The sequence below is a fragment of the Ricinus communis genome, chromosome 1 (genome assembly GCF_019578655.1).
Source record: "Ricinus communis isolate WT05 ecotype wild-type chromosome 1, ASM1957865v1, whole genome shotgun sequence".
Taxonomy (NCBI): domain Eukaryota; kingdom Viridiplantae; phylum Streptophyta; class Magnoliopsida; order Malpighiales; family Euphorbiaceae; genus Ricinus; species Ricinus communis.
Window position 1 is genome coordinate 25,773 of NC_063256.1, and position 16,468 is coordinate 42,240.

At 33.0% G+C, this 16,468-nt stretch overlaps 2 protein-coding genes across 2 annotated transcripts; one reads left to right on the plus strand and one right to left on the minus strand.

The window, feature by feature from the left end:
• Window positions 1–835: 835 nt before the first annotated feature.
• On the plus strand, window positions 836–10,664 carry LOC8266690 (3-hydroxyisobutyryl-CoA hydrolase 1). The gene is made up of 14 exons (XM_002526479.4): window positions 836–987; window positions 1,291–1,371; window positions 1,464–1,532; window positions 1,681–1,744; window positions 2,039–2,118; window positions 2,189–2,272; window positions 2,509–2,593; window positions 3,991–4,076; window positions 5,046–5,167; window positions 6,097–6,157; window positions 6,336–6,437; window positions 9,938–10,039; window positions 10,134–10,175; window positions 10,324–10,664. The coding sequence occupies exons 1-14, from the start codon at window positions 949–951 to the stop codon at window positions 10,459–10,461; spliced, it is 1,155 nt and encodes a 384-aa protein (XP_002526525.2). The 5' UTR covers window positions 836–948; the 3' UTR covers window positions 10,462–10,664.
• An 891-nt stretch (window positions 10,665–11,555) lies between these two features.
• On the minus strand, window positions 11,556–15,385 carry LOC8266689 (ent-kaurenoic acid oxidase 2). The gene is made up of 8 exons (XM_002526478.3): window positions 14,915–15,385; window positions 13,150–13,627; window positions 12,744–13,013; window positions 12,568–12,657; window positions 12,403–12,481; window positions 12,099–12,205; window positions 11,887–12,008; window positions 11,556–11,790 (listed from the first exon to the last, which is right to left on the minus strand). Exons 1-8 carry the CDS (start codon window positions 15,145–15,147, stop codon window positions 11,691–11,693), a joined length of 1,479 nt encoding a protein of 492 aa, XP_002526524.2. The 5' UTR covers window positions 15,148–15,385; the 3' UTR covers window positions 11,556–11,690.
• Between the last annotated feature and the right edge of the window lie 1,083 nt (window positions 15,386–16,468).

Consider the following 16,468-nt stretch of genomic DNA (forward strand, 5'->3'; position numbering starts at 1 on the left):
TTCATTCAAAAGTAAAAATGTTAAACTAAACACTTATAAAAACTAGCCTAACATATTTAATCTAATGATCATGGTATTAAATAGAAAGACATAAAACAAATAAGTAAAAGCTCCCTCTAGATCTAGAATTTCCTTCAAGTAGAAAGATGATTGGTCCTCACTCTTCACTTATTGAAAAGCTCCTTAGATCTTAAAAAGAGTAATAAAACTAAATTAAAGTGTTTATGAAAGAATTATAAAGAATTATAGAGAGAATAGTGATGGGCATGTGTAAAGAGCAGATAGGAGAAACTCTCCTCCTCTAGAATTAGGTTTTGCAGAGATATATATAGAGAAGTGTCATTCTCTATATATAAATCTCTACAGAGATAAATATACCAATATAAGTCTATTTACTAGATAAGACTTTAAGTATCTTTATCTCCGCCAAATGTTATCCCATAAATAACTCTTAATATAAATACTAATAATTATATAAAATGACTAAAATATTTCTTGGACCTTGTAATTAGCAGTCCATGCGTCTTAATCTTGAGCCTTGATACGAACATGTCCAATTAAGCTTTTTTTCGAGTATTTAGCTCTATATTATTCTCTTTTGGCTAATATTACATGAAAATAAACAATTAAGTCTAAGTGAGGTAAAATCATATATTTTTACCATTTTATATATAGAAATATATCATTAAAACTCTAAAACACTTTCATATATATATATATATATATATATATATATATATATATATATAATATGGACCGATTGTTAAATGAGGACTTAATAAAATCAAATTCAATTGTTGAAGGTTGAATAGGGAATGATTGCAAAATGGGAGGTTCAATAGCTAAAATAAGTAAAGTTCAAGCCTTAAATGTGGATTTTGCATTTTAAGAAAAATATAGGTAATGTAATTGTTGCCGTCGGAAATTGGGAACAGAGACCCGTAATCGATGGCTTCTCCCACCTCAGCAGAAGGCCAGAATGAGCAGGTTTGTTCCCCTACATACACAAATATGATCGCCTTCTTTTGCTTCATGTATTGGGCTGGGAAGTTTTGTATAATTTCTCAATTAAATCGAAACCTCCGCTTTTATGCTGTTTATATTTTGGTTGAAATCGTGTGAAGTTATATGCCATGTTTCTCTTTCTCAACTTCAACACTGTTAAATCATTTTATGTATTATTTATTTATTTATTTCAAAGCTACTTTGGTTTTTTCTTCATTGAGTTTATTCAGCAAGCCTACCGATGCTTTTCATTTCCATCAATTTATATTTATTTATTAATTACAGGTTTTGGTAGAGGAGAACTTGTTTGCAAGAACCTTGATATTAAACAGACCTAAACAGTTGAATGCTCTTTCCTTTAAAATGGTATATTGCTCTCCTATTTTAATCCACTCATTCTTAAGCTTTTGTTCAACAGGAGTTTTGTTTAGTAACACTATTTATGCTTTTCATTATAGATTTCTCGGCTGCTGGACCTTTTTCTTGCTTACGAGGAGGATCCTAATGTCAAATTCCTTGTTCTCAAGGTCCCGAATTATGACCCTATACACAAATCCAGTCTCATCTTTTTTGTACTATGTAATTTTTATTTCTTTATATATGGAGCCAATTTACATTTGCTTGTGCCAGCTGCAAGACAAATTTATTTGACTATTACTGGCTGTTTTCATGTAGGGAAATGGCAGAGCATTTTGTGCTGGTGGTGATGTTTCTGCTGTGGTTCGTGATATACGTGAAGGTCTCAATGCTTTTCTTTTATTTCTTTATCAACTGTTTCTCCTGTTTCTTCACATTCAGAACACTGATCATCCAAAATCTTGCTTTAGTTGGAAAGCCTTGTCATGTCTTTGGACATATTTAACTTTCCTTATGCAGTTGATTTCCCATTTTCCTTTTCTGTTCAAACCACTAGTCACCTTTGATTATGAAGATGCTTGGTTCTCCCTTGGATGTGAAGAATCTTGTTTCCAAGATTTAGAGGAACTTAGCTGGTTTAGAATCTAAAAGAACTCATTTCCATTGCATGCATCAGGTAATTGGAGATTAGGTGCCAAGTTCTTTGAAAAGGAATTCATTTTGAACTATGTGATGGCGACTTACACTAAACCCCAGGTAGCCCTATTTTTAATATTATTTCACACACCCAATAACTTCAGTAATGTATTTTCTGATTATCATACAGGTCTCAATCCTTAACGGAATTGTCATGGGAGGCGGTGCTGGAGCTTCAATGCATGGAAGATTCCGCGTTGCAACTGAGAATTCGGTAGTTATCTCTCTTTAGTTCAGGTTTGAACAATCGAGAATTTCTCTTACTGCTAAGAAGTGATCAAGTGAACAATTGTATTATTGTACCTACAATTAATTTTTGTTGAGTCCAGACAACTTGGTGATATGAAGTCATAGAAGTCTTCACTGAAGCTGAAACTCATGTCTTGCATGCTTTCTAAGTTAATCTTTCTACTTTCTCCGCTAACATGTGTTTTTGTGGAAATTTTGCAGGTCTTTGCAATGCCTGAAACAGCTCTAGGGCTTTTTCCTGATGTAGGTGCCTCTTATTTTTTGTCAAGACTTCCTGGATTCTTTGGTAAGCAATTTTTATCATTTATGGACCTTAAACAAGCTAATATATCCAAAATGGATTTTGTAAATCTGAAATCCTAGCAAGTAGAGATAACATCTGGTTTCATAGTTAGTTTGTTAATTTTGGGTTTGGTCCTTTTTATTAATGGCAGAGGATAAGGCACCCACCATTAAGGGCTACTCGAAACCACTTAATTCTATACTATATATACTCGCTTTAAACCGAATTGAAGTTTCATTTTTATTATTTGTACTTGTCCCAAATCTTATAGTAATTACCACCATATTACTTGAACCCACCAAACCTTTTTTCTTTTTCTAAATTAAAAGATAAAATTTTAATATAATAAATACTATGATGCTTGGAAGCTCCACTCAATTGATGTTTCCGCGTTTTGGAAATGTTTCTTAGACTTCTTCTCCAAGAAATATTTTTGAAATATTTTGAGTCCATTTTCGTAATTCATTAAAATTATAAACCTGTTTTCGATTTGAAAATGCATTCTCTTAACTTAGAAAAAACTAAATAAAAAAAAAAAATGAACTTGAAAAAGCCTTTCGTGTTAGTTATTGGTAAGGAACTTGTAGGCACTCATTTTCTTTTGTTCTTCAAAACTTGATTTATTGTTGTTCTTTATTTTATCCTTCTCAATACTTGTTGGTGGTAACTTATATTTGAACAAATAATATATTAATATATAACTAATAGTTTTGTATATTCTCTATATTTTTAATGCATATTTACATACCACTATATTTTAAATATATTTCTTCCACGTTTTTTTTTCAGTATTTTTGGAAAATGTTGTTTTGCCAGATCTATTTTCATGTTTGGTGTTGGGAAAAATCCGCAAGTGCATGGTGTCCACAAGTAATATAGAATGAGTAGAGTATCATTTTCATGGGGATTAACAATCTGTCCACCTATCTTTTTTCTTTTTTTTTGGTTTAAGGCTCAAATTTTGTATTTTAACTATAAATTAAACCTAAAAGGATTAATTTTAGAATTAACAATAGTCTAAAGCAAAAGATTTAACTGAAACAACTAACAATTATAATGAAGATGCTAGAAAATTAAACTTATTCCCACTCAATCACCCAATTACCTATAAGTTCTAAGTCATTATATGATCCAAGTTATCCATTAGCATTGATTAAATTCTCTCAAATTTTAATCAACTAAACCAAGGCTCAAGAAATCACAAACAAATTGATTAGTTCTCATCTAATTAAATTATTATTTAATTACCTAAGTATGGCCTTAAGCCAACCTTAAGGATATCTGACCATTAATTATTATCTCTTTCAATTAGCACTCTGCATTTATCTTGTTTTGATGTAAAACTATAGAATTGGATTTCATTTCTGCACTTCGCTCATTGTTCTATATTTTTTGGGCAGGAGAATATCTTGGACTTACAGGTGCTAGATTGGATGGTGCTGAAATGCTCACATGTGGACTTGCAACTCACTTTGTCCCATCAACAGTAATATCTTTGAATTGAAAATGTCTCAAATATGCTGAAGCTCTGTGTTCATAACGCTAAGTTCTTTTTTTTTTTTTGTGTCTAAACTTGTCTCGGTATTATTTCGTTGACACATTGCGAATTGACATTGGTATCAAATTTTTCATGACATGTGAGGCTGGTTACACTTGAGCCAATATGATACTTTAACTGTATTATTCTATGTCATCCAAAGATAAGCTGTTCATGGCATTCATGTTGAATCATTATGATCAAAATTATAAGAATCGTTAGCATCTACTTACAATGATGTGAAGCTTCTAAATGTTGAAATTGGTATACAGAAGTTTATAATTGATGGAAGACTAATCCTGCAATTTCATGGATTTGTACATCCTGTCCATATGTTTTTGTTGGATTGCAGGGAACTGACATCAACATTGTTATGATGATATATGGTGCTAGCTTAATGCGAGTCTATGACTAACATTCTGTGTGACTTGAGGATAGGTTGTTCATGGGTTTTAGGTTAATCAATATGGCAAACGTTATAAGAATCCTTAGCACCTGCATACCACGACTTCAATCTTTTAAACTTAAACTTAAATTGAGTTCATTTTAAAAGTTCATACATGATGAAATATCACAATTGCACGTGCAATTTCATGGATTACGGGATAAGCAGGAGTTCAATAGATAGTGAACTGATATGTGGATAATTACCGAAAACATGCTAATGCCCATATAAGTATGATTAAGTAGGAAGTTTTGCCCTGTGAATTCGAAAGACTAAGTCGTTCTTGCTCGCAAAAATGATATTTCTATAATTCTAGCAATCCATATCCTAACATTAAAGTTCGAGTTCAGTTAGTATTTCTGCCCTGTCATTTTGCTCTATGCATTAGATGTTTAGATTTAGTAGCTCAATCATTTGATGAAATACTTGCATTGTTTATTGATTTTTCTTAACGTGTTTTCCTTGATCTACAGAAGTTGTATTTGTTAGAAGAAGCATTGCATAAAATAGATTCAAGTGATCCAGACATCATTTCATCCATTATTGATGGATACTGTCAGCAACCATATTTGAAAGAGCAAAGCGCTTATCGCTGGTTAGTATGAACCATACATCTGTTTCTCTTCCATTTGCTTGAGTAGTCAATGATTGCTATAATTATTTTGGATTGGCATGTGCAATTTTGCTTCTTTTTCTTTTTAATTCTCAACCAAAGAGCTATATCTTTTTAAATGCATCGATTATGCAGTCCAATTAATCTTTTCATGAATATTTATAACATATATTTAAGTATGAAGAAGGGGATGAGATGCAAATTTACTTATAAGCCCTTTGTTTTTTTTATTTTTATGTTCTGGCATGAGTCAATTTGGCCATTTACTTCTTAATAGTTATTTATCAATAAATTATAAAATTCTAAGCTATTTGGATTAAGGAGATAAAATAAATACTAACCATGGAATATTAAAATTAGCAGGATTAGATAAGATCTTATAACCATTTAAATTAAATGATTAATAATAAAATAAGATTTTAAACCTATTGGGAATAAGATAGAAGTTTTAGTTCAATACTTTTAACAACATTAACTGTAATCACAGATTTGAGGGAATAAAATCAAATACTTTATTTACACTAAAGACACATATATATATACGAGTAAGAAAACTCCTAAACATGATAGGAATATTATACAAGGAGGACTCCTATTTAGGGTTTACAACCTTATCCTATATACATGCTGTAACATTAACTATGAAATAGCTTTTCCAATTATAATGGAAAATCTATCTTTGATGAAAGTGTTGTGCGATAAAAGACATGAATAATTTTCATTGGTGTTTAATTTCTAAATCAGTTTTTTATAGTGTCATCTTGTGCAATGATTATCATGAGCTCTTTCATTTCTTTTAAGTCACCCTCATAACCTTTTTTTGGGTTTGTCAAATAATTCTAAGCATTTTCCACGCATATATGCATGCAAAGAGTCCACTTAAATAATTTACAATGATTACTTGCTTTCAGGTTGCATGCCATTGATAGATGTTTTTCTCAAAGATCTGTTGAAGATATTATATCAGCCCTTGTGAGTTGCTGATCTGGATTGACTTTATTTGGAACAGAAATGGTCTCAAGTCTATTCTTTATTTATATATTGAATGCTTATTATGGAATTAGCTAACAACCTTTTTCGTTTTTTCACTTTTGGTGACTTGTGTAGTCATATATATGATTTCATCATTCTCATTCTTGATATTATGCAGGAGAGGGAGGCCATGAAAAATAAGGCAGATGCTTGGATCTCTACGACAATTCAGTTACTGAAGAAGGCTTCTCCAACAAGTCTTAAAATTTCTCTTAGATCAGTAAGGGCGCTTTAACACGTCTCTGATTGTATGTTGTTGCTCCAATTTATCAATATAAAAGTGGAAATTAAGCACTTTAGAGCCGTGAATTGTCTTAGTATGTGTGACGCACTAAAATAGTATTGAGCATATGAAGTCTGAACACCTTGCATGCATAGTTGTTAAAGATGCGCCTCAAGCTCAAGCCTTTAGGGCAGATAGTTTTAGAGGTGAGCAACTTCACTAAGACACTAAGGCGTGCACTTAGAGGAGGTGGTGAGGCGTAAAAAAGACGTGCCTTACTGAAGTTGCCTAAATTTTCTTTTTCGCTTATAATTAAAATTGGGCCCTTGATGGTAAGTTGTTCCTTGCTAATATTGGACCTTTTTACTTCAAGAAATCAAAATAATAGTGAATGAGGGTTAGCTCAAAAAGCAAAGAGGGCTAATACTCGTCTAGTACTTAGAGGCGAGGAAGAGATTGATTTTAAAGAAGATAGAAAAGAAAATTGAAAGTGACCATGAAGAAATTTAGGAATTTGACAAACAAATTGAACAACAAGACAACTATGTTGAACTTAATATGAGTAGTTGTCTTATGGAATTATAGTTATTTACTAGGGTTTTAAGTCTATAAGTGATGGTTTTATGTCCTTTGAATGTGTTTCTTTGTTTAGTTTTTATTATGAATTTAGAAATATGCTAAGTATATGTTTGTGCAAGTATTTTATTTTAGAATTAAAAGATTTGATATCTAGTTTATGATTTTATGCATGTGTTAGGAGTCTTGTTAGCTTTATTGTGTGATTTTTTTTATTCAATCTCACTTTGATAATGTGTGTGCCTGTGCATTTAAAAACACGCTTGCATGCATCTTTGATGCACAAATTTTAATATAGCTCATAGGCGCACGAATCATTAATAGCTAATGATAATTCTACGCCTCTGGTTGATCGTTAGCTTGTGGTGGTTAAAATTCATAACTTAATTGCTTTTTACTAAACTAAACATAAAATAACCAATCCTAAACACTTTACTCAAAATGAATGATGAAATTAGTTTAAAGAAATTTAATATTGAACTAAATCTAATGAATGCAATAATGATCAATAGCAGTATGAATGAGAAAGGGTGTCATTATGACCCTGTGTTTAGAATCGGGTTACAGGTCTATAATTCACCACGAGATCGAAAGAAGATAAATAGTGTTTGCTGGAATTTCTACCTTTTCAACCTACATTGAATTAAAACTAAGAGCTCATTGGAGAGAATCCAAGGATCTCTCAACTTTAGGAGTTCACAACCTTGATGAAATTCCTACTTGTTTTATTTCATAATAAAATCACGTTTAAATAGTTACAAGAGAGGGTATACTAGCCTCTGACTCTTAAACCTTGCTTGCCATAATTTAAACCTCTTGCTTGCTTGACTGATGTTGGTGGCTTTCCGCTTTTAGCTGATACGATACCTCTGAAGTTAGCTCTAAGACAAGACCGGATTTTGTACATGCAGTTGGTGTGGTAAGAAGAGATATCCTTCCTCCAAAAGCATTACTACTTTCAAAACTGTCGGGCAAATAATTAAGGAAACTTATATAAGGAATATCCTAAGCATTACCTATAATAACTAAAATAACAAATTAAGCAGTAAAATATTAAGAAAAACAATTAAGGAAAACTTAGTGATCCTAAGAATCACTTGTAACAGCTAAATAGGAAATTACTATAGAACATTAGGAATCTTTAACAGATTTAGCTAGTTTATCAATCATGTATTAGTTATTAGATGATTAGTGTAAGCCTAAGATCAAGATGATGGTATTTTCGCGATGCCTAGGGAAGTTTGTTTGGATGGCAACTGATTTTTAATTTCCAATTAATTAATTAACGCTTGATCTATGGTAATTAATTAATTAAATGGCATAGTAATAAGACATCATGTAACTATTCAATTCAAAACAACCCAATGTACTCGGCTCAAATTCTTATCTAAGAGAGCAATGATTAGAGTAGGGATTATGTGTTTATAACCTGATTCTTGTATAATCACCTAATAAATAATATAGGACCAATCAATGATTCAAAATTTAATAAGATTTATAAACAAGAATAAAGTTTGGATGTTTTTAATCACTAAAAGTTCAATACACTCATGAAAGTATAGCTAAACACCCAAAATATGTTTAGCTAATGATTATCAAACACAAACTAATAAAATCTAATATAATTATCTTTCAACAAAGGAAAACTGAGGAAATCTTCCCTTATTGAAGAATTACCCAAACCTTTGAAGTACATTGATCTTCCCCTCCTATGGCTTGTGCAAAAATCTTCTCCAAAAAGAGCCCATTTGAAGTCTATAATGGCAAAACTATGAAAGATTTAAGAGTCCATATGTGCTTTTATGCTAAGACATATGTTTAGAGAGTATCCCACTTTAAGGCCCCTCAAAGTTGAGTATATATTATCGATCAGGTTTTCTATGTCAACATTTGACATGGCAGACAATCTAATAAAAAAACTAACATATAAAAGAATAGAATATAAAAAAACAAAAAAAAAAACCACTAACTCTTCACTAAAAGAACACTAACCATCCACTTTTCCACATGCTATTACTTTATTGGATCATCATTCAATATCAGATGCTGACATGGAAAACTCGATCCATGCTATAATTTTTCCTCAAAATAAGGACATCTATGTAATCTTGTGCCAGCTTAAGTGCCACTATTAGTGGGCTGTCAGTTTGATATGAACGGCAACTCCAGCTATAGGTAGGTGATCGGCTCTTCTAGTTCAGCTACAAACGCTGCTGCCTTTAATTTTCACTGGCAGTCCTTGCACTTTAATCATTATTTAACCATTGTTTTTCAATTTTAATTTTATCACAGAACCACTAAACTTTGATTGACATTACAATAACTATCACTTCTGTCAGTATCTGGTATGTTGACCAAGCAGACATGGCAATACATTTTTTTTCGTTAGGTGACATATTTATACGTTTTCTCAAATATTAATGGCCATTGCTTTAGATAGAAAAGTTTTTTAAATATTGCATAATTGATAATTTTTGGGTTAAAGGAGCTACATTGAGCGAAGTTTACTGGTTTTTATGATGCAAATTGAAATTGAATGATAATGGTGAAAATTGAGGGACTGCTAGTGACTTGATCTTGACAAATGTTTGCTTGAGGTGGTTATGTTCAATGCTAGGACTCATTATATCTGTTGCGTGATTTGCACTTATTTTTCTTTAAATGAACATGAACAGCATGTGCATGAAGTTAATAATGCATAAGGAATGGCGTATAATATTAAAAAAGAAAAAAGAACGGAAAAGCATAGCAAGTTACATGTTAATGGCAAAATTAGAACTTGGAAGAAAATTAGAAGTCCATAATCTCTTTTCGCTATTTTTATGATAAATTACTATGATTGGAGATTGTCATCATGGAACTCAATTGGATTTACCAAGTTGTTGCAAATTGATAGTTGATTTTTCCTTCTGTGACTCCAGATTAGAGAAGGAAGGCTTCAAGGTGTTGGTCAATGCCTTGTTCGCGAGTATAGAATGGTTTGCCATGTCATGCGAGGAAAACTTAGCAATGATTTTTTTGAGGTTTTTAGCCAAGTCTAACATTACTTATTATCTCCTCTTTTTCCATTTCTTTTTTTCTTCCTAATTACACTTTGCACCTCACTCTCTAATGCAGGGTTGCAGAGCTATATTGTTAGATAAGGATAAGAATCCAAAGGTACAGGCACACTATTTTCTTCTTTTTTCTTTTTGGATTAGATCATTTAACCACTATGAATTTCTCAAACAAAAGAGCCAATGGGTATGCTTTCCTTCTTTTCTCATCTTTTCTAATTGTTGTCTACTTACCTGTGTCCATTGCTCAGTGGGAACCTCCGAAATTGGGCCTCGTCTGCGACAGTAAGGTTGAGCAATACTTCTCCAAAGTGGATGATGGAGAATGGGAAGATCTAAAGCTTCGTGCTCGTTTCAACTTGCCTGGATGTGCCACTGCTAAGCTATAAACATCTGTCTCTACTGAGCTTAAATAAGATTAATTTGGTGATTCTAGGGTAGCTCAGGAACTGTCGGATAGTTGGAAACCAAGGGATGAAATAAAATAGTTCAATATGGCTAGATATCGGAATGAAAGCTAATGTACAATGAAATCAAACTGTTATCAAGAAAAAACCTAGATAATGGCATGTTTTTCCTCTTTTTCTTTTTCTTTCTTCTCTCTTCTTTTCAGCACATTTCTAATTACAATACGTGAGGAACTTAGAAGATTAACCAGATATAAAATGGACCAGGAGAATAATAATAACCAAATTCTACTAAAGCTATTCAGTACATACATGTTTCAATCAATACATGATTAAAAAGTACGTCGACCAGGATTAATTGGTGGAGAAGGCGTACAATGACCTCAGCTCCGCTGGATCTAATATAGTTAAGTTGAAGGAGCAGGAAGAGTGGATGGTGTGCCGTGATCAGGATGGTGGTGGTTGAGCAATAGCATCAGGGACATTTTCCTTGTTCCTATATTAAGCCAAAGCAAGAATGAGAGACTGCGTGAGGTTGTAGTTAGGGGTGAATGTGATATCGAAGTTATGCATCTGCATGGTAGGTATTAGTTGGGAAAATGTTCTTCTTTGTAAACTGAAGAACCATCTCTCAATATATTTTCTTCCGCTCAGTTTGAGATTGTCACGGGATATTCCATCACCTCCATCGAAATTGGGCACCGGAAATACGCTGCAGCAGGCTGTTCCTCCTCGTCCATAGCTGATGCGTCTTTTTTTTTTTTCTTTCTTTCTTTGTTTATTGTTGGTTAAGAATATATAGATAGATTAGATACACAGTACTGTTAAGCGGCTGACTTTTTTTTCTTTGAAAGGTCTTCCGCTTACTTCTCCTCATTGTCTTACTAATATCCTTCTCTTAGTCATTTTATATCTAGAGAAATGTATGTGAAATATTATATATGGTTATTCTGATGTAAATATTAAAGAGAGATGTGATGGTCCCTGGTCAAACAAACTTTGCTTGTCAATCTGTTGAATCTGCATTAATTGATATTTTCATAAAGCAAAGACTACAAATGCCTTAATTCCATCCATGTGAAGATACTCTCTCTATATATTATATTGGCTGTGGTTAATCAAATCATATTTTAAGCATATGATCATACATTTATATAGATAGATATATAGTAAATCATTATTTTATTTTTCTTCAAGGACCAGCAATGTTCTCATGCAGAAGGAATTTTCTTGATTCTTGCCAAGCAGTTGTCTTTTGGTCTTGAATGAGGCAAGTACATCATTGAGCTTCCAGGATTGAGACGTTCTAGCCTGTAACATGAGAAAAAGCAAGTCAAAAATGAAAGTTGATTCAGTAGCATAACTACTTCAAGTCACATCTGGACGATCCAGCAGAGGAATACTGACTCATAATTCAGCAGAAAATGATGCAGAAAAATAGCAATTTCGAGTTTGGCTAGATCATTTCCAGGGCACATCCTACTTCCTGCTCCAAACGGAAGGAAAGTTCCTGCCTTCGCTGTATGATTCTGTATCCAAATTCAAGCATGATCACATATGTTAATAGCCTATTAAAACCTAATTAATGTTTAAATTAGAATTATTATTATTCTACTTACATCCCATCTGGAAGGATTGAATTCCCTTGGATTTGGGTATATTTCAGGATCCAAGTGAACACTTCTGAACCAGACTAGAATCTTCCAACCCTTGGGAATGACATATCCTGAATTCCAAACCGATTTCATATTAGTAAGAAAATTAAGAGAGTTATTTTGGTTGATTGCTTGTGCTTGTGCTTTTTTTCTTGCGAATTTTATGGCATTTAATTAGGATATGACTTATAGAGAAGAGAATTGAAAACCCTCTTCACGCGTATATCAAACTGAGAGGAAAAGAAATGCAGAGCATGAACTCACGTACCGCTTATATTGACATTTGTTTTTGCCTCTCGGAAAACTACAAGCGAGAAGGTTATCAAACGAAGAGTTTCATCAATGACCTACAGAATTTGAGCCAAGGAAGGATTCAGTCAAAACTGATGAATATATGGCAGGCCGATTATATATACATACATATAGATATTACCTTAGAAAGATATTCCATGTCTCGGACTTCTTTAAGCGTCAATCCTTTTTGCGTCGGTGGCCTCCTTTTTATGATCTCCTCTTGTTCTTGCTGTGATATAATCAAGTTATTGAGTCAAATTTAAAAGAATATAGTAATTAAATATGTCAGTATGAATAAAATTTGATAAAGTGTACCCTGGCTTTTTGGAGAAATTCAGGGTGCTCCTGAAGGAAAACAGTAGCCCACATAGTGATATGGCCAGAAGATTCATGGCCTGCATTCAAGTACATTAACAGAACATCAACGATTTCTTCATCGCTCAATTTTCTACCCTTTTCATCTTCAACATCCAAAAGAGCGTCCATCATGTCTTTCTTCTTTGATGAATTAGGCTCTGCGCCCTTCTTCTGATTTCTTCGCGCATCCACTACAAATTGTAGTACAGCGACAAGGTTTTTGCGCGCCTGAAATTATCCAATTAATTTTTCAACAAAGAGAAGAAGAATGCAATATTGAATAGGTCATATATATTACTACTGGTGCATAAAGTTTTTTTAAAGAGAGAAAAGAATGCATGTACGTAAAAAGAAAGAGCGTGACCTTGAGCGCTTTATAGTAAGCAAATCCAGGAAGATTAATGGCCATGGCTCTGACCCCATAGTTAAGAGTGGTATATTCCCTCTCCAAAGCCTCCATGACGGAGTGACTCTCGGAGCTAAGGAAGATATACATAATGATCCTGAAAGTAAGTTTTCTGAGTTGAGTCAAGAACTGGATCTCTCCCATAGTGGACCATTTTTCCAAGGCAGATTTGACATTATCTTCAATGTAGTGCATGTAGACGGAAAGAGCTTCATGTCCATTGACAGGAGAGGCTGTGAGCCTGCGAAGACGCTTGTGCTCTTCGTACGAAATACCAATGAATGATTTCTTGCCAATGAGCTCCGTGGTGGAGCTTGGCCAACCAGGCTTAAAAGCGTCGTCATCTGTTAATACCCTTTTGCATGCTTCTGATGTTGTTACCAACACACTGGGCTTCCCAAACATGAAGGCCTTGTATATTCCACCACTACCGTATCTGCAGCATTGTTGTTATTGAATTGATAATAAGCTGTTTGTAAACAAAGCCCGCCCAATAAAAAAGAGGCAAAGATGGAGAGGGTGGGCATAGGCCCTCGGATAATTATGAAGTAATAATTCGACACAGTATGTATGATTATGATAACCATTCATTTCATATCTTGTTTTTGCTACTTCCTGCTCCTTAATCATTCCAAACAAAAAGAATTTCTTTTTCTTTTTCTTTTGGTAAAGAGGAGAAGAATTTAACATGTTGTATCGATGTGCACCACAAAATCTTTAATGTCAAAATTTGGTTGAGAGTCCACTAATCAAAATTGAGATAGATAATCCTTGTTTGTGTTTTGCGAAGAGGTTCATGATTTGACAAACCACCATACTTCACTCGTGAATTTACATAAACTCGAACAAATAAAAACACACAGTGTATGTAATTATCTGAAAAATAAAATGAAAGAAACAACAATTGCAATTTTGTCATGGCATTAAGATATTAACAAGCCGACCTCTACAAACACACTAAAGCTACAGGCTGAAAAAGATAATATTTTTCCATATTCATTTAGCACTATATTTGGAGTTTTAATCTCTGTCTCGCCAATAACATGCCAGGTTACATACAACTAAACTGCCAGATCATCGTCATCATCATCGTCATCATCATATTAAAAAAAAAAAAGACATCCTACCTTGGCAAATGAATTTTATTATTTTACAGATGAAAAACAGAATGAGAATAGTAGAAGAAGTTTATTATTTTTTATTGATGGCTGAAAATGAGAAAGAATTGATGACTGACACATAAAACCAGGGGTTGGTGGGTTCCCAGAGAGTGCATAGATGGGCGTACAATTATTTGTCAGCTTCTAATAAAACAGTCATAGGAAGAGACGGTGCGTATTGGACTGTTCCAGCAGAAATAGTCTGGATGGAACAATTTCCTTTTCTTTTCTTTTTTCTTTCTCTAATAAAAACCAAAAGCGTTTTAGAAGGAAAAGAAAAGAAAAACAATAAAATGCAGTGGAAATGAATTATGAATGACAAAAGTAAATAAAAATAAAAGGGCCACCTCTCTCTCCCTCACACAGACACCAACGCCGTGACGTCTTCCGATTGCTGCCAATGCACTGATTCACTCACCTCTTTCCATTCCATGTCTCTCTCTCTACTGATTTCAATACCATCATTTCAATTGTTTATGACTAAGCTCCATATATGGTTATGTTAACCAGTTGAGTTCTTATGCTTAAAAAAGAAAAACACACAAAAGAGAAGAGAAGAAAACCTGGCAGTGAAGTTGCGCATGAAAGAATCAGGGTCGTTGGACTTGAAAGCTCTAAGAAAGGACCACATATTACCAATGAAAGGCCACCCCAAATCGCCTGGAGGCAGGGAATACTGCATTTCCCCGAGTTGGTTTTCATAGAGCCAGCAATTTACTCTCTTTAGAATCCATTTCAAGCACCAAAAACCCCCCGATATCCATATCAGGACCACCCACACGAAACCCATCTCCATAGCTTTCCTTTGCTGCTACCACCTTCTTTTCTTTTCCTTTTTATAATACCAAAAACCTGATTTTACACCCAAATTCTCTCTCTCTCTCTCTCTGCAGATCCTGAGACTCCCTCTCTGCTCACATGTATATTTATATGGGAAGTGTGGGAGTGAGAGTAAAGAGTTTTCCTTTTTTTTCTTTTTCTTTTTTGTTAATAATACAAATGAAAATCGGTTAGAAAAGGAAAATTACAACTTAAAACAGAGCAACTTTGTTAGAAAAAGCCAAATAACAACTGAGAAATTGAATAAAAGATAAAATTTAACATTGAGAATAAAAGGAAAGAAAAGATATGATAATAGTTGTAATGTGAGAAAAAGGTAATAACAACTGAGAAATTGAATAAAAGGTAAAAACTATTGAACCTTAGGCATGAAGATATTATAGAATAAAAGAAGAAGAGAAAGAGAAGACTGTGTGAAATGAGTATGTATATATTTGATTATGGAAATTAGTATGGGAATGGAATGGTTTTAATTACAGGTTAAAATATAGGGAAAGGTTGCCGGCCTATATCTGTTCACTTGTCGTTTTGTCAAAACTTGTTTATTGGCCCTAAAAGATGCATCATAATCCTCCTAATTCACACTTTCAACTCAGATTTCTCTTACCTTTTCACTACCCACAACTTTTCTTCAATCTCCCTTCTCTATCGTCTAAAATTATATCCCCCAAGTATTGCTTTTTTTCTTCTTTTGCATGGTTTTTAATAATATCTTACATTTTCACACCAAAACGCATTTCATGCTATAACAATATATACACCTATTTTTTCAAAAACAATAAATTAAATGAACGACAAAGAAAATAATATGGCTTAATTTCTAGAGAATAAATCCATAATTATACACTTATTTACCAATTCAGCTAATTCTTTTAAACTTTTTAAAATTAGATTCAAACTACAACTTTGTCTCCAAAACTAGAATCCCATGACTCAACATCAAGAACATTAGATGATTTTTGCATACGTGCAGCCATCATATATTCTTTTCAATAATTGATTTAGAGTATTTATTTTTATTTTTATTATTTTATATTAGTAAATTAGCTAAAAATAATCAAATCAACTATCAACTAATAAGAAAAAGCTTTAAAATATAACAAATACAATCAACAGCTAATTGAGACTAAATTAGCTATCAGTTGTTATTTCTTAAGTTCTTACCAAATAAATTAATATAGTTGTTCAGTAAGAAACAATCATTAGCTGTATCAAATTTCTGAAGCAAACATTCTCTTAGAATTAAACTTTTTTTGTTAAATTATTCATAATAATTC

Coding starts and splice junctions, on each gene's coding strand:
- LOC8266690 (XM_002526479.4), top strand. CDS start 949: ATGGCTTCTCCCACCTCAGCAGAAGGCCAGAATGAGCAG. Junction 6,158..6,335: donor AAGATATTATATCAGCCCTT/GTGAGTTGCTGA, acceptor GATATTATGCAG/GAGAGGGAGGCCATGAAAAA. Junction 10,176..10,323: donor ATAAGGATAAGAATCCAAAG/GTACAGGCACAC, acceptor TCCATTGCTCAG/TGGGAACCTCCGAAATTGGG.
- LOC8266689 (XM_002526478.3), bottom strand. CDS start 15,147: ATGGAGATGGGTTTCGTGTGGGTGGTCCTGATATGGATATCGGGGGGT. Junction 13,014..13,149: donor CTTACTATAAAGCGCTCAAG/GTCACGCTCTTT, acceptor GGATAATTTCAG/GCGCGCAAAAACCTTGTCGC. Junction 12,009..12,098: donor TCAATCCTTCCAGATGGGAT/GTAAGTAGAATA, acceptor ATTTGGATACAG/AATCATACAGCGAAGGCAGG.